Here is a 19528-nt window from a genome sequence, read left to right as displayed (position 1 = left end):
CAGGAGGGATGTGAACCCCCATCGACCTGACTCCAGGCCTGGGCCACAAGGGCCCTCTTGGCAGGACTGGGAGCACCCTAGGTAAGAGATGAAGATGGTCTCTCGCACCCCTCGCCTGGGCTTTTAGGGCGTGAGTGCCCCGCTCCACGCTGTGGGGACAGGTAATTACAGAGACTTGGTTTTCAGGGCAGCTCAGGGGAATTTCATTTTTAGCATTAAGATATACAATTAGACGTCCAAGTCCCAGCAAGGCAGGGTGAGCCCTCCACCCACCGCAGCCCGTGGCCATCATGGCGGCAGAAGGCAGCTATTTCTGGGCTGTCCTGAAATAGAGCGGCGCACCCCACCAGGCTGTGTCCTCAGCCCAGGAGAACTCCCTCGGAGCTTCCCTGGCTCGGAATCCTGACCAGGGCCTCTATTACGCATCCACAAAGACTTATTGTGGCCACTCTCTCCATCGTGCAGTGACAAGGGGTCAGTGCTGTGGGAGCCACCTCCTGGCCACAGGCTGCCCACAGCCCATGAGGTCCTTGCAGACAGGGACCAAACAGGCCATTAGGGGCCTCTCTGCAGAGTTGGAGCAAAGGCCCAGCTCGGCCTGCAGCAGTGGCAAGAGCAGGGAGCCCCACTGTCAGCAGGGCAGCCCATGAACAGGTTCCAGGGAGCCCCACGCCCACCCTCAGCACGCCACCTTCCCAGCCCCCAGCTGCAAGCACTTCTCTGCGTATCTGTCCCATCACCCACTGTGTGCGCAGCACGGACCACGGCCCGGCAGGGACCAGCTCAGTCGTGGCCACAAGCAAGTGGGCGGGCGGCGGGGGGTGGCGAGGCCTGGCAGGACAGGGCTTCTCAGACTCAAGCCAACAGTGAAACTCTTCGGCTCATCACAAAAGAAGATTCCCAGGCCCTGCCACAACTACACGCTCTGTAGAGCAGGGTTTCCCAGCCTCAGCACTATTGACATTTTGAACTGGATAATTCCAGGTTTTTTGGGGGGTGTCCTGTGTATCCTAGGATGTTTAGCAGCATCCTCCCAGTAGCACAGCTCTAGCTGTGACAGCTAAAAATGTGTCTAGATATTGCCAGATGTCCCCTGTGGGGGGCAAAATCGCCCCCATTGAGAACCACTGCTTCAGGCCTTGGACTGGACTTTGTAAGCAGCTTCCCGGTGATTCTGAGGCACGGAGTTGGGCACTCGGCTGAGAGAGGCGCCCCAGGGACCTCCCAGGCCCAGCTGTGCTACTGGGTTCCTAAGAGGGCTGGTCCCCTGACTTCCTCCCATTTGTCCCCGATATTGAGGGGTAACCAGAGCGAGGCTCCATCATGAGTCCCTCCCCCACAGGGCATCCCGCCCGCACCTCTCAGCCAAGCCCACTCCATGAGCTTCCAGTCCTTGGCCGGGTTCCTGGAGGAGCAGCGGGTGCCGTGATGCAATCCAGGTTCCCGGCTGATGAAACCCAGCCCAGGCCGGGGAGGAGAGAGTCTAATAAGGAAACAATTTAAATCGACAACATCTGCCTGTGCTTCCCCGAAGAGAAGTGAGTACAGCTGCCCAGGGAGGGGCCCACCCCAGGGATCAGCGGAGGCGGCCGTCCAGGGGCCGCGGGGCAGCAGAGCCTCCATCCCGGCGACGTGGCCAACGTGGCAGCCCAGCAGTGTCTGGCTGCTGCCAGAAACCCAGGGCGGCTTGCTGCAGTTCTGACACAGCCAGCCCCTCCTCCCATGTCGCGATGAGGCAGCAAGAAGTTCCTAGAAGCCAAGCCACTGTGTGCTCAACACTGGAGCACTCAGAGGAGCCACCCGGCCGCCCAAGACACCCTCCCTGTTCCCCTGCCAACATGAGCCCTGAGGGGGCTTGGGGATTTGGCAGGTGGGCTGGGAGTAAAGGCTGGCGTCAGCGAGTAACCCATGGAAGTACAGAGTGGACACACTGGGGCTTCAGAAACTCCAAACTGGAAAAGGCGCAGGGGATCAGCCACGTCCCTCAGGCTTGGTGGGGAAGCCTCAGGGTTAGAAGTAAGGATTCTGGACTCACATGCACCTGGATTTGAATCCTGTCACTCACCAGCCCGGTAACCTTAAGATGGATCAAAAAACCCAAAGTGGGCAGGTGCCAGCTTCCCGTTTCACAGGCACAGGCACACAGTCTCCCTTCTCTGCCTTCCACACCCCGAGTAAGGCCATGCAGACAGCTCGAGCTTCTGCACCACCCAGGCGAACGCCCGTGGATGCTATTCTCAGGTGATGCCAATGGGCCACTCCCTCTTGCTCTTACAGCCTGAGAGGAGAGCAGGCTGTTAAAGGGATCCAAAGGAAACTGCTGGCTTTGACCAAGTGCTGATCCAACCCCACACCTGGTCGACGGTGCCCCCACCACCCAGTGTGGCCCAGCCTGGCTCCTGTTTCCTGGGCACCCTCCTGTGTGCCAGGTACTGCTCAAGCATCAGCTCTCTGCAGGCACGACCACCACTGACTTCAAAGATAAGCAAACTGACACTCAGGGAGTCCAGAGGTCACACAGGAGGTGAGGGGTGATGTGCACCCCCAAGCCCCACCCCAGGGGACTGTGGCATCAGTCAATGCCCCTGCACTTTGTGGGCTGACCCTTCAGCACAAGTCTCAAAACAAGGGAAGTGGCAGCCCTGAGACCAGGCTTACCCAAAGGAGTGCTGGTCAGCGGGGCACAGAACTGGGCCAAACCTATCAAGCCCTGCTGGGGTCGGGGACCAAGCTAGGTCAATCCAGGGTCGGAGGGAGACGTGAAGATGTTCCTGTACAAGTTCGTAACATCAGCTTTCCGCCTCCTGAGCACTTTCTACTGATCAGGCGCTGAACTGAGAGCTCTGCCTGCCCGACCTGGAATCTACACTCCAACCCCGGAAGGTGAGTACCACCATCTTCATGTCACAGGTGGGGAAACTGAGGCCCAGAGCACAGAATCCACCTACCCCACATCTGGCTAGGAGAGGGCTGTAATCTGAACCCCTGGCTGGCTGACCTCAGAATCTCTCCCCGGGCTCCCAGGCTAGGGCTGGGCCAAGCCGGTGGCCCCCGAAATCAAAGTAAGAAGACATGGCTGGGCTGTGGTAGCAACTTCCCCTTCCCCGAGGACCCACAGCTGTAGAAAGGAGAGCTGCAGGGTGGGCTCTGCTCATGGACTTTCCCTTCCTGAGCCAGAGCCTCCCAGCAGGGCGCTCACAAATCACAGGCAGGAGGCAAAGAGGCCGGGGTTTAAGGCCAGACTCTGCCACCCACAGGACACTCAACCTCTCTGGGCCTCAGTCACTGCCCTGCTCCTGTCCCACAAGGTTTGGAGAGGCCTAATGAGAGAACAGCACCTGGCACACACCCAGAGGCACTCACGCTGAATGGGGGACATGGCTGTGAGCATCAGAAGTAACTCAGAGACACGTGGTCCAGTAGAAAGCCAGGAGTGCAAGGCCCCTGGTAGAGCCTCCCCTTCCTGCCCCAGGACCACGGATCAGGACATTTCCCCAGGCCTCGAACCTGGTGGGGACGTCCCGGGAGCTGGGCTGGCAGGTGGCCCAGGCATGCCCAGGCCGCTCCTGGTTGACTCATGCCTGGGTGGTGTTTGAATCACCAAGAAGGGAAGAGCCAGGAGGGAGGGATCCCTGGAGCTCGGTTCCTTGAACAGCTGGACTCAAGCGAGCCACAGGATGGCTGTCCTCTGAGCCCCTACTCAACCCCACAGTCTCTCCCAATAGCTCCTGCCCCCCAACTACCGCAGCTGGACAAATCCTGTCGTTTCCTGGGTCTGGGTCTTAGGTGTAATGAAACAGACGAGCCTCCCGTGTCCCAGAGCACAGAGGTCCTAGAGGCAGGGCCTTTGTTTCACCACTGCTGCTCTCTGTGGCCTGAGGACGGCACCTGGCACACAGAAGGTGCTCAGAAAGTATCTGATGATTAAATTGGTGACCTTCGCAGCCCTGCTCCCAAGAAGGGCCACCCTAGGCCTTCCTGCCTCTAGGAAAGGGGCCTCCCCACTGTGGTCGGTCTGTGTCCTCTAGGTCTCTTCAGAGTCCGAGAGGTCAGGGGTCACTGCCATCTCTGGATGTGCCCCCAGGCATTCCCACTGCTCCACACAGCACTCCCCATGGCTCCTTAGACTTCTGAAGTGACCGAGGAATAATCAGGGACGACTCAGCCAGGGTCACATCTCACAGACCCAGACTCAGACCTGTTTTTCCAGCCATCTGCAGCAGCTCTCCAAGATTCCAATCACAGGACAAAGGGCTGGGGGTCAGGTGGGACCATGAGGCCCTGACTCACCATCTCCACTCCCCAAACATCCCATTCTCCTACAGACTCACAGACTGACCCTGGGCCCACTGCTGCCTCTGTCATTCACTTACTCCACACACACATTAACTGAGCACTTACTAAGAGCCAGGCCTAAGCAGGACACTGGGGATATACCCACAAGAAGCCTGGGGCTCCCTCTTGCCTGCATCCAAAATGGGTGTGGCCTTCCTCACCCAGGTCCCTGTGATTCCTCTTTAGCCGACGAAACCCTTAGGAGGCACTGGAACCCAGGGTCAGGACTTCTCCTGGCATTCAAGGACAGCACATCAGTCAAAGGCCCATTCCCAAAGAGAGGGGTCAGGGCCCCACTCCCCCGCTGTCCTCAGCACTCCTCCAAGAGCGATGTGTCTGACGGTCTCCCCAGCTCATGGACCCCAGGGAAGGGACCATGGCTGTCTTGGCCATTGCTGGGCCGAGTGCCCAGCTCAGGGCCAGGCCAGCAGCCTGGCTCTAATCACAAATGTTTGCTGAATGGGTGAACCACAGGAAGAGAGAAGAGAAATAATTACAGTAAAAGGAGAGAGGGAAGAACATGGACCTTTCCTTTTTGCTCCTACCCTTGGGTCCCCTCCAATAACTGCCCTGGATTAAGACCAACCACTGCCAGTCTTCACTGAGCACGTACTCTGTGCCAGGGGCTATGCTGGGTACACAACAGGTGTTAACCCTTTTAATCCAAGCACCAAGAAGGAGCTTATCACCCCAGTTCACAGATGAGAAAAGCAAGGCTCAGAGAAATCCCGTGGTCTAACAGCCTCGGGAGCCCACCCTCCCTCTGAACTGCCAAATCCCACAGCCCAGGAGCCCCTGCCGGGGTTTGCAACAGGCAGAAGGAAAATCCCCAGCCACAGAAGGCTGCTGGCAGCTGCCAAGCTGAGTTATGGCCTCATAAAGAGAAGTAATGCATATCAGGTCAGGATGGTTCAGGCTGCCCGGCCAGATGGCCCTGGAAAGACCCGAGGACCGCCTCTAGGCTTCCAGGCACCCAGGAGGCGCCTCGCTTTTGTCTAGAGGACTTTGGCGCCCAGCACCACCCAAGGGGTGGGGCGTCTCCAGGCTGTTTCTGACACAGACATGTGCACACACCGTGAGTGCACAGCTCGCAGATTCTCAGAAGAGGCCAGTGTAACCAGTGCCCAAGAAGCAGAACTTTACAGCCCCCAGAAGCCCCTTCCAGGCATGACCGCCACCGACAAAGATAACATCATAACATCATCCCGACTTGTACCAGGATGGGTTTTTTCATCAGAAAGCTCTTGAACTTTGCATAAACGGCATCACACGGCACGCTCTTGTCTCCAGCTTCCTTCCCTGACGTTGTTTGTGACGCTTCCTTGTTGTGAGGAGCAGCAGCTTGTTCATTCTCACTGCTGCCTCAAAGGCTTGAGTTTTGTTTTTAATCATTCCCTGATGAAAGGGTGGGACGCCGCCCCCTTCAGCTGACAGCCACCTTCCCTTCTGCAACCTGGAGCCCCAAGCAGTCAACTCCATGGCTGCCCTTGGTGGCTCTAAAACACAAATCTGACCAATTCACACCCTGTGGTGGCTTCCACCTCAGATAAGGTCCAAGCCCCTCCCCATGCGCCCCACTCCAAGCCCCCAGGCCGCTGGCTCTTCCCTGTCCAGCACTCTCGCCCTCGCCTCCCTCTGCCCTGGGCTGCTCTTCCCCCACTGCCCACCCGCTAACCTACTTGTCCCTGGGACCAAGTCCAGCACCACTTCCTGGGGAAGGGCCCTGAGGGGACAGGGCTGTGTTCCCAGGAACCAGCACAGGGCCCCACACACAGAAGGTGCTCAGGAAATTGCCCCAGAGGAACCGGGGGGTGGGGGGGAGTCACAGGTGTGCTGCCCCGACATGTCTGTGGAGAGTCTGGCCTCCCAGAGAGGAAGTGGTGGGAGGTGAGGGCGCCTTGCGTGCAAACAGGACCCAGACTTCCGCCCGCCCCAGCACAGGGCTGTGCACCTTCTCCCCTCTCAGCAGGTTTGGTCTGTTTTCAGCTGCCAGATGCCTGGCCCCGTGCTGGACAGGTAGCCCTGGTCTAGGTAGCCCTCCCACCCCTACACAAGCACCCCACCCCATTTGATGGAGGAGAAAACAGGCTGAGAGAACAAGACCATTCACCATGGTCACAGAACCAGCGAGCAGCTGCCAAGGTCCAACTGCAAAGCTGGGGGCAGGCCCCAGTCCCTCATCCTCCCCACCCCGCTAGGAGCATCCCCACTCCCCACAGAGAGTCCACCCAACCCATCAGTGCCCCCAGCTGCCTCTCAATTGCAGCTTCTGAGCCCATGGCGGTGCCCAGCTGCCCGGGATGCGGGTGAGGGCGGCTCCTGACACGGACTGATACCTCCAGCACCAGAGTGGGGAGGGGCTAGGCCCAAGCAGCTGGCAGTGGCCGGCACACCACACATCAGCACCCACATTGGTTCAACGCCAAGGGAGACAAGTCCCAGCCCTGTGCCAGCGCCCACCCAAGGCAGAAAGCCCCAGGACTAAGACTCAACGGAGGCCACTCCTGCCCAGAGTGGGGAAGGAGCTAAGAAGCGTGGACAGAGATTGTAGTGTCCTGAGACGAGGGCCCACAGAGGGTGTCCAAGGCCAAAATAGGCCAGGGAAGGCTTCCCGGAGGCAGCGGCTCCAGGGCTGAGCAGGAGTTCAGCAAGGTGAAGAAGTGGAGGAAGGGAGCTTGAGGACAAGGCAACTGCAGAAGCAAAAACCTGCAAGAGTGAGGTGCGGTGGAAGCCAGGGCAGTGCCAGGAGTGGCAGGGGCCTCCCACCCACTGAGGGGCCCCTGGCTTTCTCACCAGCTCCCCCATACCCTAGCAGAGTCTGATGCCCCTCGCAGAGCCCTCACCTCACATGTGGAGCTGTCTTCTGTCTACCAGAGTGGGTTCCAGAGCTGGCTATGCAGAGGGCCCGTTCCAGCAGGCAGAAGCCGCCCCCAGCCCAGCCTCACCCAGGGGGAGCGCTCCAGCTCTCATTACCTCAGAGCCAAGCACCCCAAGGCAGGCCAGGTTCAAGCCAATGAGGGTAGGAAAACGCACAGACCCCCCTGGGGACCCTGAGCTCCAGCGTGAGCTGCCCCTTAGACACGAGGTGTGCTCCTTGCCCACTCCCACCCCTCCGGAGGTCAGAGAGCCCTGTGAGGGAAGCACTCTCTCCCTGCAGCACCCCACAGAATCTCGAGATAGAGACAGCACCCCAGTCAGCCCTGGCCCATAGGGAAGAGCCAGCTGCTGCGGAGGGGCAACTGAGGTGTGCCATCCAGCCCACCGCCATGACTCAGCCCAGAGGCTGGAGGACAGACTGCAGCGTGAACCATATTTCTACCATGTGCCAGGAGCCAAGCTGGACATTTGTCAGGCATTATCTCACTGCGTCCTCCCAAGAACACTGCGAGGCAGGCACCAGCAGCCCCACGTGGTAGGGAGGGCCACTGAGGCTTAGGGACTAAGGTCTTTGTCCAAGGTCACAAAGGCAGCAAGAGGCAGAGGCAGGATGGGAACGTCCTTCCCAGGTCTGTGTGCGCAGCAAGGCACTAGCCTGACCAAACAGGGAGAAAGTCCTCCACCGGAGCTCCTTCCTCCCAACTGCTGGAACGAGTTGGCCGGAGGAGGCTGCAGGCTGGCCACTCCCAGTTGACATCTGGGCAGGGTCGAGGGCGGACGGTTCCAGGCCTGCGTGGAGAGCTGTTGTGAGCCTGGGTGCCAGGAGAGGCTCAGAGCAGAGACCAAGGGTTTGAAAACACAGCCCTAAGCAGACACCAAGGCCAGACACAGGCTGAGCAGCTTCAGGCCTCACCAAGACCACCCATGGACAGTGTGACCTCGGGGAGAGCCAGAAGGCCCAGGGGAGGCAGACCTCGGGTCACAGAGCACATCTGGGGTCCTGGGGGCAGGTCTGCTGTCCCCACAACCCAAAGCTCTTGCCAGACAAGGTGAAAAACGAGGAGAGCCACCCCTCACCCCCACCCCATGTTAGTTCCAGGTCTCTTTCTAAGCAAATCTGATGTCTCTTGCCTGCTCAGACCTTTCTGTGGCTGTCCAGTGAGATGAGGATAAATGAACACTGGTGCACAACCAGAGGACTTGCAACTAGAATATGCAGCTATGTACTGGGGGGTTTTGGGGAGAAGAAGAAGAAAAAAAAAAGACTGGCAACAGATGTTAGCTAAGGTGCCAATCTTTACCAAAAAAAAATGTTTAAAAAAAATTCTACACTGGTTGCCACGGGTGTTACTGCCCATCCCCAGCAGCAGGCAAGTGACAGCAGGGTCATCATACGGCAGTCACCAGACTCCACACACTGAGTTCCCCAGCTCGTGATGCCATAAGCAGACACACCAGCAGCTACCATGAGGCCCAAGTAGGGCTTCCCAAATGCAAGTCCGGACTGCCAGGTACTGAACAAGCCAAGTTAAAAGGCACTCAGGGCCTCTGGCCACCCCCAGGCAAGCAGAGCCCACAGGCACGCAGTGTGATTGCTGCTAGGAACCCCTAGCCAGCGTGTCTCCCAGGACAGAGCTCAAAGTGAGGAACAGGCCTCAGGGAACAGCCTTGGCTCTACAAAGCCAGATCACCTCAGGTCAGGCCTCTGCTGGTGCCAGGCTGGCGGGCAGGTGGCAGGGCTGCCAGGGTGGCACCTGCCAACAGTATGGCCAGCTGGCAGCAAAGGTCAGGTCCAAGGAGCAGACACCAAGGCCAGGCACAGGCTGGGAAGCTTCAGGCCTCACCAAGGACACCAGCAGCACGGTCTGACCCCTCGGGGAGCCAGCAGCTGGCCTGGTGCCTCGGCCTGGCTGCCAGGGGGGTGGCCTCTGCAGCCTCCCAGCCTGGCCTCGCCCACTTCTCCTGCCAGCAGAATTTCTCTCCAGGGAGCCCCGCCTCCTCATGCCCCTAAGCCTGCACAGGGAAGGCCTTCCACAGGGGCCCTGGGGACCAGGCCGAGCCGAGTAAAATGAGGGCAGCAAACGACGGTCAGGGCTCCAAGGGGCTGCACTGGGGTCAGGAGGAGCCTTGAGCAGGCAGCCCATGGAGGAGGCAGCTGTAAAGCCCCTTGGGCCAAACACAGCCACACGGCACTGCTGCCAACTCTTCCAACTTAAGAGACACTCAAAGTCTGGACTTTCCTGCTGTCACGAACTATTACTGGCTACACTTGGCCACTGTGTGCCCTCGGAACTGCCATGTTCCAGCACCCAATAAGCACTAAGGTGTGAGGCCAGGCACTTCAGGACAAGGAAACCCACCTGCCTACTCTGCCTGACCTCCTTCTCTCCAGTCTTCCCACTCCTCTCCCTCTGCCTGCCACCACCCAGCCAGGCCAGCAGGCCCGCCCAGCCAACTCCAACTGTGCCTTCCTGGGTGCCAGCCAGGCCCTCTTGCATCTTCTCCACTCAGTAGCCAAGAGCCTTCATCCTAATGGACAAACCAGGCCACACTGCTCCCCTGCCCCTCAACTGGACCCCCAAGGCCAGGAATGGTCTGGCCCAGCCAACCCCCACCCTCATTCACTCCTGCCCTTCCCAGCCGCTTCTGCACCCCAACCACGCCTGTGCCTCGCCTAGATGACTGACCAAGTGCTTTCCCACCACGGGCCTCTACCCCAAAGGCTCTTCCCATTCTCTCTCTAGTCCAATCTCCCTCGGCCTTCAAGGCTCCTGAGAAGGGTCACTTCCTCGGGGAAGCCCTCCCTATCACCATGATGTGCCCCATCACAATATCACGAGTTCCATGAGGGTAAGGACTGTGGCCAGCCTGGGGAGGGTGCCCAATCAATACAAGGGACAGATGACTGAACAGAGATGCCTTCCCCCCAGTTGGTCCACTGGGATCTAATGGAACCCTGACGAGGACTCGTCCCAGATATGCCTGGCTCTGAAGTCTCCGTGATGCCCATCAGGCACACTGCCCACCCCACGGGGAGATCCAGGAGGGCAGGGCTGGCTAGTCCTGTTCATCTCTGAAAGCCCAGGACCAAGCCGGGGCTTGGCAAATGCAGAATAGGGACATGTGCCTGCCAGCCTTCTCCTCCCCGCCCCCCGAGCTCTCAGCCTCTAGAGCTCTGGCTCTGGGGAGGAAAGGGGATGCCTTTCCTGACTTGGGGTCCCACTGCACCTCCACATCCCCACCCCCCTCCACCCAAACGACGTGTCCATCTCCACACCACCCTCCCTCCACACCAAGATGTGCATGAGAGCAGGCCTCGCAGGGTAGCAGATTCCAGTGGCATTCTGCAGCCTTTTTCCAAGGAGGGAGGGAGAGGGCGTCAGGGAATCAGAGGCCTGGCCAAGCCTGTGTTGTGTGTGCAAAGACCTGGCCTCTCCAGGCTCAGGCCCAGGGCCTCCAGCTGCAGAGCTGACCTGTCCAAGGCCTTCTTCATGCCCCTAAGATCCCAAATATCCCTCCAAGGCTGCCATCCCGCCAGCACAAGGCCAGGCCCACGGAGGGAAGGCAATAGCTGTGCTGTGAGCAGGCGTGTACTCAGTCACAGATTGCCCAAATCAAAATCCCACTGAAGAGACAACTGCGGATCCAAAACTGCCAAAGAAGAAAGCACGGGGCGGGGGCCTCCCCATGTGACACAGTCTGTTTCTTGGACAGCCTGGCACCCCTGGAGGGGTCCCTCCTCTCTCCTTGGCCTAACCTGCCCCCTTCATGCAGAGAGGGGTACTGAGGCACTGGGGACAGAGATCAGGGCCAGACCAGAGTCCACCCAGCTGTGCCATTAGTTCCTCCTACAAAGTGACCCTGAACAAGTGACTTCTCTGCCCCGGGCCTCAGTTTCCCCATGCGTTGGTGAGGAGGTGCTCTCTGCCTGTCTCCTGCAGACAGAACTTTCTGTAGGGTAAATGGATACCTCCCTCTTGCTCGCCCCCTGGCACCGCCAGCCACGTGCACCAGGCAGGCCACAGGACCAGTGCCAGCTGGAGGCACAGACCTCTCGGGATGTTTGGGATTCTTCCTGCCTGAAGAACAGACTGGTTCGAGGCTGGAAGCCTGCACCCAGCCCACCCTGGGGAGACCATGGCCCAGTGCACTGTTTTCCAACTCACCCAACTTGGCTGCGATCTCTGAATTCCTCCAGGGACCCCTGGGAAAGCCTCCCACATGCCATTTGGATGCACCCGCCTGGAACACCTCCATGCAGGGACCTTGGCAAATGCCCACTGTGCCTCAGTGCCAGCCTGTGCCTGGTCCCAAATCTGAGGCAGTGGCTTTAGTCCCATCCCCACCTATGACCCTGGGACCCCTTTTCCTCAGAGCTCACAGGATCTGGCTTGGTACCTTAAAATCATTCAAATCTCGACTTTCCTGTACCACCTAACCCACTGAAAAAACCTTCAAAAGTCTGGGGACATCACATGGGGTTATCGCTGCTCCCAGGTGTCTGCCACCAAGGCAAGGCAGGGCTGTGCAGCTGGACCTGCCCAATCTAAATCAGAGCTCTGCCACTCCCTAGCTGAGCGACGGGCCCAGCACTTCAGGTCTCCTGACCCCCATCTCCTCATCAGCTCATGAGGCGGTTCAAGGACTCAACTGACCATGCATTCGAGGTGCTCAACAGGTCCCTGGCACACAGTAAGTGCACAATCAAAGGTGCCTTAAATCCTAATGATAAAAGGGTTACTTTCCCAATTGCATTACCAGCCGGCTGACCTCTGGCATGTAGCGTCACCTCTCTGGCCTTGTTGCCTCTCCGGACAACCAAGAGGATTAGAAGACATACCATTTGCAAAACACTCAGCACAGTGCTTGGCACGTGGCGTGGGCCCTCAGAACACGCTAGCTGTGAGGACTGTGGTTCATAAGAAGGCCTCAGAAAGATGAGCCTGGGGAACAGCGCAATGTACCACCTGTTCTACCTGCTCAAATTGGGTCAGGCTGGAGCTGTGTACCCAGCTGTTACCATGGCACCCAACAGGCAGGGAAACACTCCAGCTAGGAGGGCGGGTGCGGCAGGGGTGGGGCCTTGGGCCTGCTTCGCTCAGACACCACCCATTCCACCACCACCAGTCTCTGGGCCATCTCAGGGGTACCTGGGGTTGTGGGGAGTGTGCTACTGGATCAGGGCCCAGGATCTAAGCAGGTCTCATTGCCCTTGACTCCACTCGAACTCCAAAACAATGGGGTCTTGGCCGTCTGGAGGGGTAGGCTGTGAGGTGGGGCCCACAGGCTGGAGACCAGGGTGGGCAGCACGGGAAGGGAGGGGTAGGAACCCAGAACCCTCATCCCCTGGGCAAAAGCCAAAGCAGCTCTAAAGCAGCCTGAAGTCCCAACATCGCAGTCTACCACCTCCAGCCACACCTGCCCAGCAGCAAACATACTCAGCCCGCTAAGTGCCAGCCTTGGGGGGCTTACAGTCAGCTCCTCCCTTCTCAGCCCCACTCAGGTTTCATCCAGGATGAGGGTTGGGAAAGGCTGTTTGGGTTCAGCTGGGTTCAGGGAATCCATGGCCCCTTGCCAGGAGGGAAGAAGGGGAGACAGAGGTGAAATCCAGACGCTGTGGGCTGAGACCTGGAACTTTCCAGACTTTCCCGGATGAGAGGGCAGGTTTAGGGCAATGGAAAGGCTGACAGGTAGGGTGACAGTGGCCCCAGGGCCCGGGAGGCCAGGCAAAAGGTCAGCCTGGTGCTGAACACCAATTCCTCAGTGGGATCCAAGACCCTGCCCCCATCCCCAGCTCACATGTAGGCCCCTGCTGACTCCAGCTGGTCCCCCCAAGACCTGGGAGGGGCTGGGGCCAGGGCCTGGGCCCCTCTGCCATCGCAACCACAAGTGCCACAACAATTTGCCTGGACCAGACATGGTATAAATATTATCCACTCCCCCTCACAACTCTAGGGGCGGGTATAACTTCTCCCATTTCACAGAAGAGGAAACCAAGGCTCAAAAGCAGAACAAGGTAGTAGTTAAAAAGCACATCCTGAGTTTGAATCTGGGCTCCACTGTATTAACACAGACAAATCACTTCCTCCTCTGTAAAATAGGCATAATAACCCTATTGGTACCCCCAACCTCCACCCCACTCCATGGCCTAATGAAGGGATTAAGTGAGAGGTGTTAGTAAAACCACCAATAATTGCTGGTTCCTGGAATCAGAGAGGTTAGGTAACTTGCCCAAGATCACCCAGCAAGTGACTGGCCGACCCCAAGCACTAGCTCTGAGCACAGCCCTTTCCCTAAAAACTTGGGCTGCCCATGTGGGTGGCCACGGGATCACAGGGATCACAGGCTTCCCAAGCAACCGAAGACAGCCCCGCATCAAAGGGCAGCCCTTGTCTGAATTCCTCAGATAAGCAGTTCCTCGTAGATTGGGGAGCCTCTAGGCCTGAGCAGGCCCAAGTGCACAGAAAAGGCACCCCACCCTGTCCACACCGGAGATTCCTAAATCTGCGTTAGGCTGTATGGCTCCCCTCCCCTCCTCCCAGCAGAACCCATTCGACCCCTAGATTCATTCAACAGGTCTCCAAATAGGCCAAGATCAGTTGACAACTGTCTCCTGCGAGGTCCCTGGCAAGCCACTTACTTCCTCTTTCTGGGCCTCAGTTTCTCCACTTATAACAGGCACCCCCATCTCAGAAGCATGAGGCAGATCCAGCTAACTGGGCCCACAAGGAGGCCTGAGGGGCAAAGGGACAGACCAGGGAAGGGAACCAGCATGTCCTAGGCGCTGGGCCAGGCCCCTGCACCACATTGCATTTACTGAAACTTCTCCACACCTCTCCGACAGAGACCTGTAGCAGGCCGAGAGAGCGACTGAGCCAGGACTCCAACCCCCTCCCTCAGACTCCAAGGCACTCTCCTGGACAGGCCAGGACTATGTGACCCCAGGTGGGCCAGTCAGTGGGAGCAGCCTGGGCACTCAGTCGCCCTCAGTAATGAGCTGGGCAGAGAGACACGCAGGATGGGGAAGAACACAAAACCAAACTTGATGGAGCCTCTTTCAGTGAGGGTGGCAGCCTCCTTGAGAAGGGCATTTGCAATGCAAAGCACCCCAGCTCCAGCCAGAACAGTGCTGTCACTCTGAAGGGGGCTAGGCAGGCCAAAATCCAGCCACTCCCCTCCACCCAGACCGGGAGGGCCTAGGGCGGGCTGTCCCAGCAGCCAGGAGTGCCAGGGAACCTGTGGCTGGCCCGGGCTCTAAATCATATGACAGCCCGAGTGGCCAGCTGAGTGCAAAGTAGCCTGGAATGCTCTTCCCCTTCTTACCCCTCAAGGCACAAACCCTGCTGGGCTCTTCAAGTCTGCAGAATGGGCCCACCGCAAGCTGTGTGCAGGACCCCAAGAGAGGGCTGAAAGAAGAGATCCCCAGGTGTCCGGCTGGTCACCTGCTAACCAGTGCCCAGCACCTTGCCAGCTTCCTCAGGCCCAGACTTCCCAGATCACTCAGTCCTGCCTTGTGCAAACCTGTCCCAGACACACATAAATCCCCAGGACTCTCTGGGCCCCCAGGGGCGCTTCCACACTGGCCAAGTGGCTAGATCTATCTCGTTCCTCATCCCCCTCCCCTGCAGGCGCGACTGCCCCAGCTCCTACCTCGACGACAAGCTGACAAAATCCCCGCCATCCAGCAGCCGGACCTTGCAGAAGAGGACCCCGTTCACAAAGGGGACCGCAGTCAGCTCCTCCAGGGTGAAAGTGGTTTGAAATTTGAATTTCTTCTTCTTCATCAAGAAAGCCATGAGCGAGTTCCCTGAGTCTGAAGCCCCGAAGGCCAAAAAAAAAGGAGGGAGCCAGAAATCCCCAGGATTCCTTTCCCTACACCACACCCCCTCCTCAAAACACCAGAGCCGGATCCCGCCCAGATGGTGGCGGAGGCGGCAGAGAGGACGGGGATCTAGGTCCGGTGAGCACAGGTCGGAGCGACCAGTCCAGTTCGCGGGCCGGCTGGTTTCACCCTCGGGGAGCCGGGGCTCGGAAGGGCTCGGAGTGGCCGGGGGCTTCACCGGCATGTAAACAGCGGAGCATGGCCCAGGAGGCAAGGGCAGAGGCGGCGGGCGGCGCGCGAGCAGCCGCGCTGGCGGGCAGCATCCCGAGCCGCGGTACCCGGGGAGCTCACGCCGCGCGGCCGGGCGCGGCAGGCGGACCGGTGAGACTGAGGGCGCCGAGCGGACCGGTGAGGCCGGGGGCGGCCCCGCCTCCGCCCCCGCCCCCGCCCCGCCGGCGGCCGGGGGAGGCGCCCTCGCGGCGCACACGCCCCCGCACCTGGGTGCCGGGCGGCCGGAGCAGGTGAGTCCGGGGAGGCTGAGGCCCCCCAGGGGGCGGCCGGGAGCTCTGGGGGGGCCTCTCCAGGAGGCGCGTCCGGGACGCTCCGGGCCGGGGACGTCCGGCCGCGGCCCCTCTGGGCGGGCACCGGGCCCGGCCCCGGGCAGCGGGGGCGCCGCCTCCTCCTCTGTCCTGGGTCCCGCACCGCGGGCCCCGGTGGAGCTGAGGCGCCTCTCCGGCCGGCCGGTGGCGCCCGCCTCACCCGCCGCCACGGCCCAGCACCCCGCGAGCAGCAGCGCCGCCGCCTGCGCTCCCGACGCCGCCGCCCGAGCCCGACGCTGCGCGGCACCGCTGCGAGAATGCCGAGGCCCAGCACGGCCGCCGCCGAGCCGCCGCCGAGCGCGAGAGGGGCGGGGCGCCGGCGGCCCAGCTCGCCCGCGATTGGGCGGCCCGGCGAGCCGAGCGCGGAGCGCGATTGGCGAACAGCGGCGTTGGGCGGGACTCGCAGGAGGCAGAGGCGGCTCGGGACGCTCGGATTGGTGCGCCGTGCGGTTGGGCCCGCCTCCTCGGTCGGGGCGGAGCGCGAGGAGGGAAAGGGAGAGGGGCCCCGGGAAGGCAGTGGGAGGTCGCGGGGCGGGAAGCCGGGGCTGACAGGGCGAGGAGGAGGGCGCGAGCAGAAGAAAAGGAGAAACAATGAAGAGAAGAAACAATATGAACACTGTGGCTGGAATGGCCTCCCGTGTTCCCCGAGACTTGAGCTCGTTGACCACTAAATCAGGCCCAGAAGGTGGCGAGTCCCATTTTTCAGAAAACACTCAGAAATGGTCAGGTATCTAGACCAAGCAGGTATCTCACCTCCCAGTCTTTAGTTCTCAGCCCTGAGGAGGGAAGTGTCTGCAAAGACGTCGCCAAGGGGGTGAATTGGAGCATTTCGTTATGCAACGTTGTGCTAGACCCATCTTCTCCTGTCCGAAGCGCTATCTTTTGTTGTCGGTTAGTTTCTTACCTAGTTGAGGCTGGTCTTCCTGACTGGATTAACTGCCCTGGCCAGAGACTGCTTCGGGAGCTTCCCAGGTCCTGGACACATTGTTGTTCTTTCATTTAGTCCCCAGGTGTTAAAGGGCAATCTGCTCTGAGCCAGGCTCAGACCCAGCAGTGAGCCTGGTGGGCCCGCCCTCTCCAACGTCTTCAAGCCAAAGACGAGCTGGAGAAGCAGACGGCGGACACAGGCAGTGACAAATCTGGTGGATGAGAACTGTACACAGGCAGTGACAAATCTGGTGGATGAGAACTGTAATGGGGGATGTGACGTACAGAGGACTGAGGAAGTTCCGTGGAGATGGGGGCTGGGGAAGGGGACTCAGAAAGAAGGCTTCTCACACAGTGACCCAAGCCACCAGCAGGATTCACCCCTCAGTTAGGCAGGGTCTAGACAGAGGAAGGGGTCCTGGAGAGGCCTGGCACCCAGAGAGTGCAGTGCCCACAGAAAGCTGGGAGGACCCTACTGTCTGGCTGCATTGTGGTGATTTGAGAGAGAGGGACCAGAGCTGGGGCTAGAAGGCCTGTGGTGGCTGGATGTTGCAGTCTTGTTGTAGAGCAGAGTGAGGAGGGGAGCCACGCACGCATTTTGAACAGGAGAGTGACCCAGACAGATTTGCTCTGTTGTAAGAAGCTTGCTCTGGCTGCAGGTCGTGTGGAGGGGAGAAGATGGGAAACAGAAGTGAGGAGTCTGTTGAGGTGATCCAGGCAAGATAAGATGACAGCAGAACCTCAGCACAGGGGGAAAACGAGAGGATGGGTCTGAGAGGATTTCAAGAGACAGATTCAGCTGGACTCGAGGGGGAGTTAGGTCTGGACGTGTAACTGAGGATTCAGATTTCTGATTTCTTCCTGCCTCCCAGCCGTAAAATGGCTGGCAACCTGCACTTTTCTCCGGCTTGTCCCGTAATTTAGAAAACACAGCCGGATAGGAGAAAGATGATAATAGCAGCTCCCAGTGCTGTTACATATCTCTGTTTACAGCCAGGGGAGTTGAGGCCTGGAGAGTTTGAATCACTTGACCCTGGAGCCCAGGCTCTAGAGTGCTGAGCTGTGCTGCCCACGCGGTGGGGTGTGTTCTCTCACTAATCCTGGTGGGCCTGCTCCAGGGGGAAGAGCCTGTGGCTACCTGACCCGAGGAGGGAATTTCGGAGGAGGGAGCCAGCCAAGGTTGTCCCAAGTCCTGGCTAGCTCCTCAGCTGTGACCGTGAGTAACCCCAGGCCACTCCAACAGGAAGCAGGGTGGGCCTAGCTGCCAGACTTAGCTCGGGTGGGGTATTTGTCTCTCTGCAGCCTCAGGGCTGCGAACCCAGGAAGTTTCCCTCCCCTCATTTCCCAGATGGTGCCTGGGGAAGGGACAGAGCTTGGTGCCAGGATACGATGCTCCATTTGGAGTGAGACAAGCCCGGTTAGAATCCTGACTCTGCTGAACATTGGCGTTGTGGCCTTGGTTCAGGACACTGAGGCTCTGGGGCTCCAAATAGAGAGGGGAATCAGTATGGTATGGCTGGGACCACTTGCCTTGGAGCCAGCAGAGCTGGGTTTGAAGTCTGGCTGGCACAACATTGACCCCCTGTGTCACACAAACTTGGGGTGTAGTTTTGCATGCATAGAAAGGAATGCATACACCCTAAACTTTTCCATTTCTGATCCACAGTTCCTTTACTGGTAAAATGGGAACGAGGATACTATCCTTTCCAGATGTTGTAAGAGCTTCAAGAGGCTTAGGCAAAAGAGGAAAAAGGCTTAGGCCTGAAGTGACATGGGGATCTGAGCAAGTGGTGAGCAGGGGGTTCCAGGCCAGCACTTCCACTTCTCCAGCCCCAAAATTCCCCAGCATAGGCTGTCCTACCTCCCTGAAGCCCTGACCAGACATATAAGGAAACCAGTACCTAGCAAGATAATTCAGACAAGTGGTCTGGAGAAGGAAGCCCATGTGAGAGAGGATGATTGGACTGGGGGTCCTGATTTAGGTGGGGTAGTCAAGGAAGGTCTCTGTGAGGTGCTGTCTCAGCCCAGACCTAAATAATAAGGGAGACCCAAGCACAGGAAGCTCTGGGGGCAGAGGCAGGAGTTGGATGTTTCAGGGGCTCCGTTTGACAGGAGTGGAGTAAGTAGAGGGAGGAGAGAGAGGCGTGGGGTCAGGAGGAGCATGCTCACATGGGCCTTGTGGACCTGGGAGGGGTTTAGATTTTAGTCCAAACCCAAAGGGATACCACTGGAGGATGTAAGCAGGTTAGTGACAAGATCCAAAATACCTTTTTAAAAGTTCCTTCTGGCTTCTATGTGGAGAGTGGATTGATTGTCAGGGGGCAAGAGCAGAGCAGAGCAGACAGCTGAGGAGGCTTTGACAGGCATCCCGACAGGAGACTGGTGGCTCAGACCACAGGAGAACGAGAGCAATGGGAGGAGAAAGGGGACACATTTCAGAGGAAGAGCTCAGCACTTGCTGAGCAATGATAGCAGTTACTCAATTAGCACTTTTTGAGCATTGCCAGGATTTTTAATTTGACTGAATGCCACGAAGTTCTTGAAGTGGGGAGGTAAGTGAGCAGAGCACTGGGAGAGGTGTGGGGAAGGAGTGGAGCGGGACAGAGGAATTCAGTGGGACTGCAGCCTCTAAACGGGAACCACAGCTGCGAACATGGGACAGCCTTAGAGAATCTTTCCCCTTATCTGGCCCTGGACAAACTCTTGTGATGCTGTTTACTTATCTCTCTCTCCCATTAGATCACAAGTTTAATAGGGTCAGACATCTCATCCTGCTGTCCCCACGTCCAGTGCTGCCACATGATAGACGCTCTATAAGGCGTTGTCAAAGGAATGGATACATGGATGGATGCATGTATGCATGAATGAATAGATACATGGATGGATAGGTGCATGGATGGATAGGTGCATGGATGGTTGGATAGGTGCATGGATGGATAGGTGCATGGATGGTTGGATAGATGCATGG

At 58.7% G+C, this 19528-nt stretch overlaps 1 protein-coding gene across 1 annotated transcript in view; it reads right to left on the bottom strand.

Annotated features, from left to right (window-relative positions):
- The window catches only part of EEIG1 (estrogen-induced osteoclastogenesis regulator 1), a 35618-nt gene extending 19696 nt beyond the window's left edge, over positions 1–15922 (bottom strand). Inside the window, exon 1 of the mRNA XM_014863624.3 lies at positions 14863–15922. Coding sequence (XP_014719110.1) covers positions 14863–15278 — 416 coding nt within the window. The 5' untranslated portion in view covers positions 15279–15922. The remainder of the gene's footprint in view (positions 1–14862) is intronic.
- Positions 15923–19528: the final 3606 nt, after the last annotated feature.

This window comes from Equus asinus, chromosome 10 (assembly GCF_041296235.1).
Source record: "Equus asinus isolate D_3611 breed Donkey chromosome 10, EquAss-T2T_v2, whole genome shotgun sequence".
In the NCBI taxonomy this organism is placed as follows: Eukaryota; Metazoa; Chordata; class Mammalia; order Perissodactyla; family Equidae; genus Equus; species Equus asinus.
The sequence above is the reverse complement of the archived record's forward strand: the minus strand, read 5'-3'. Positions and strand labels throughout refer to the sequence as shown.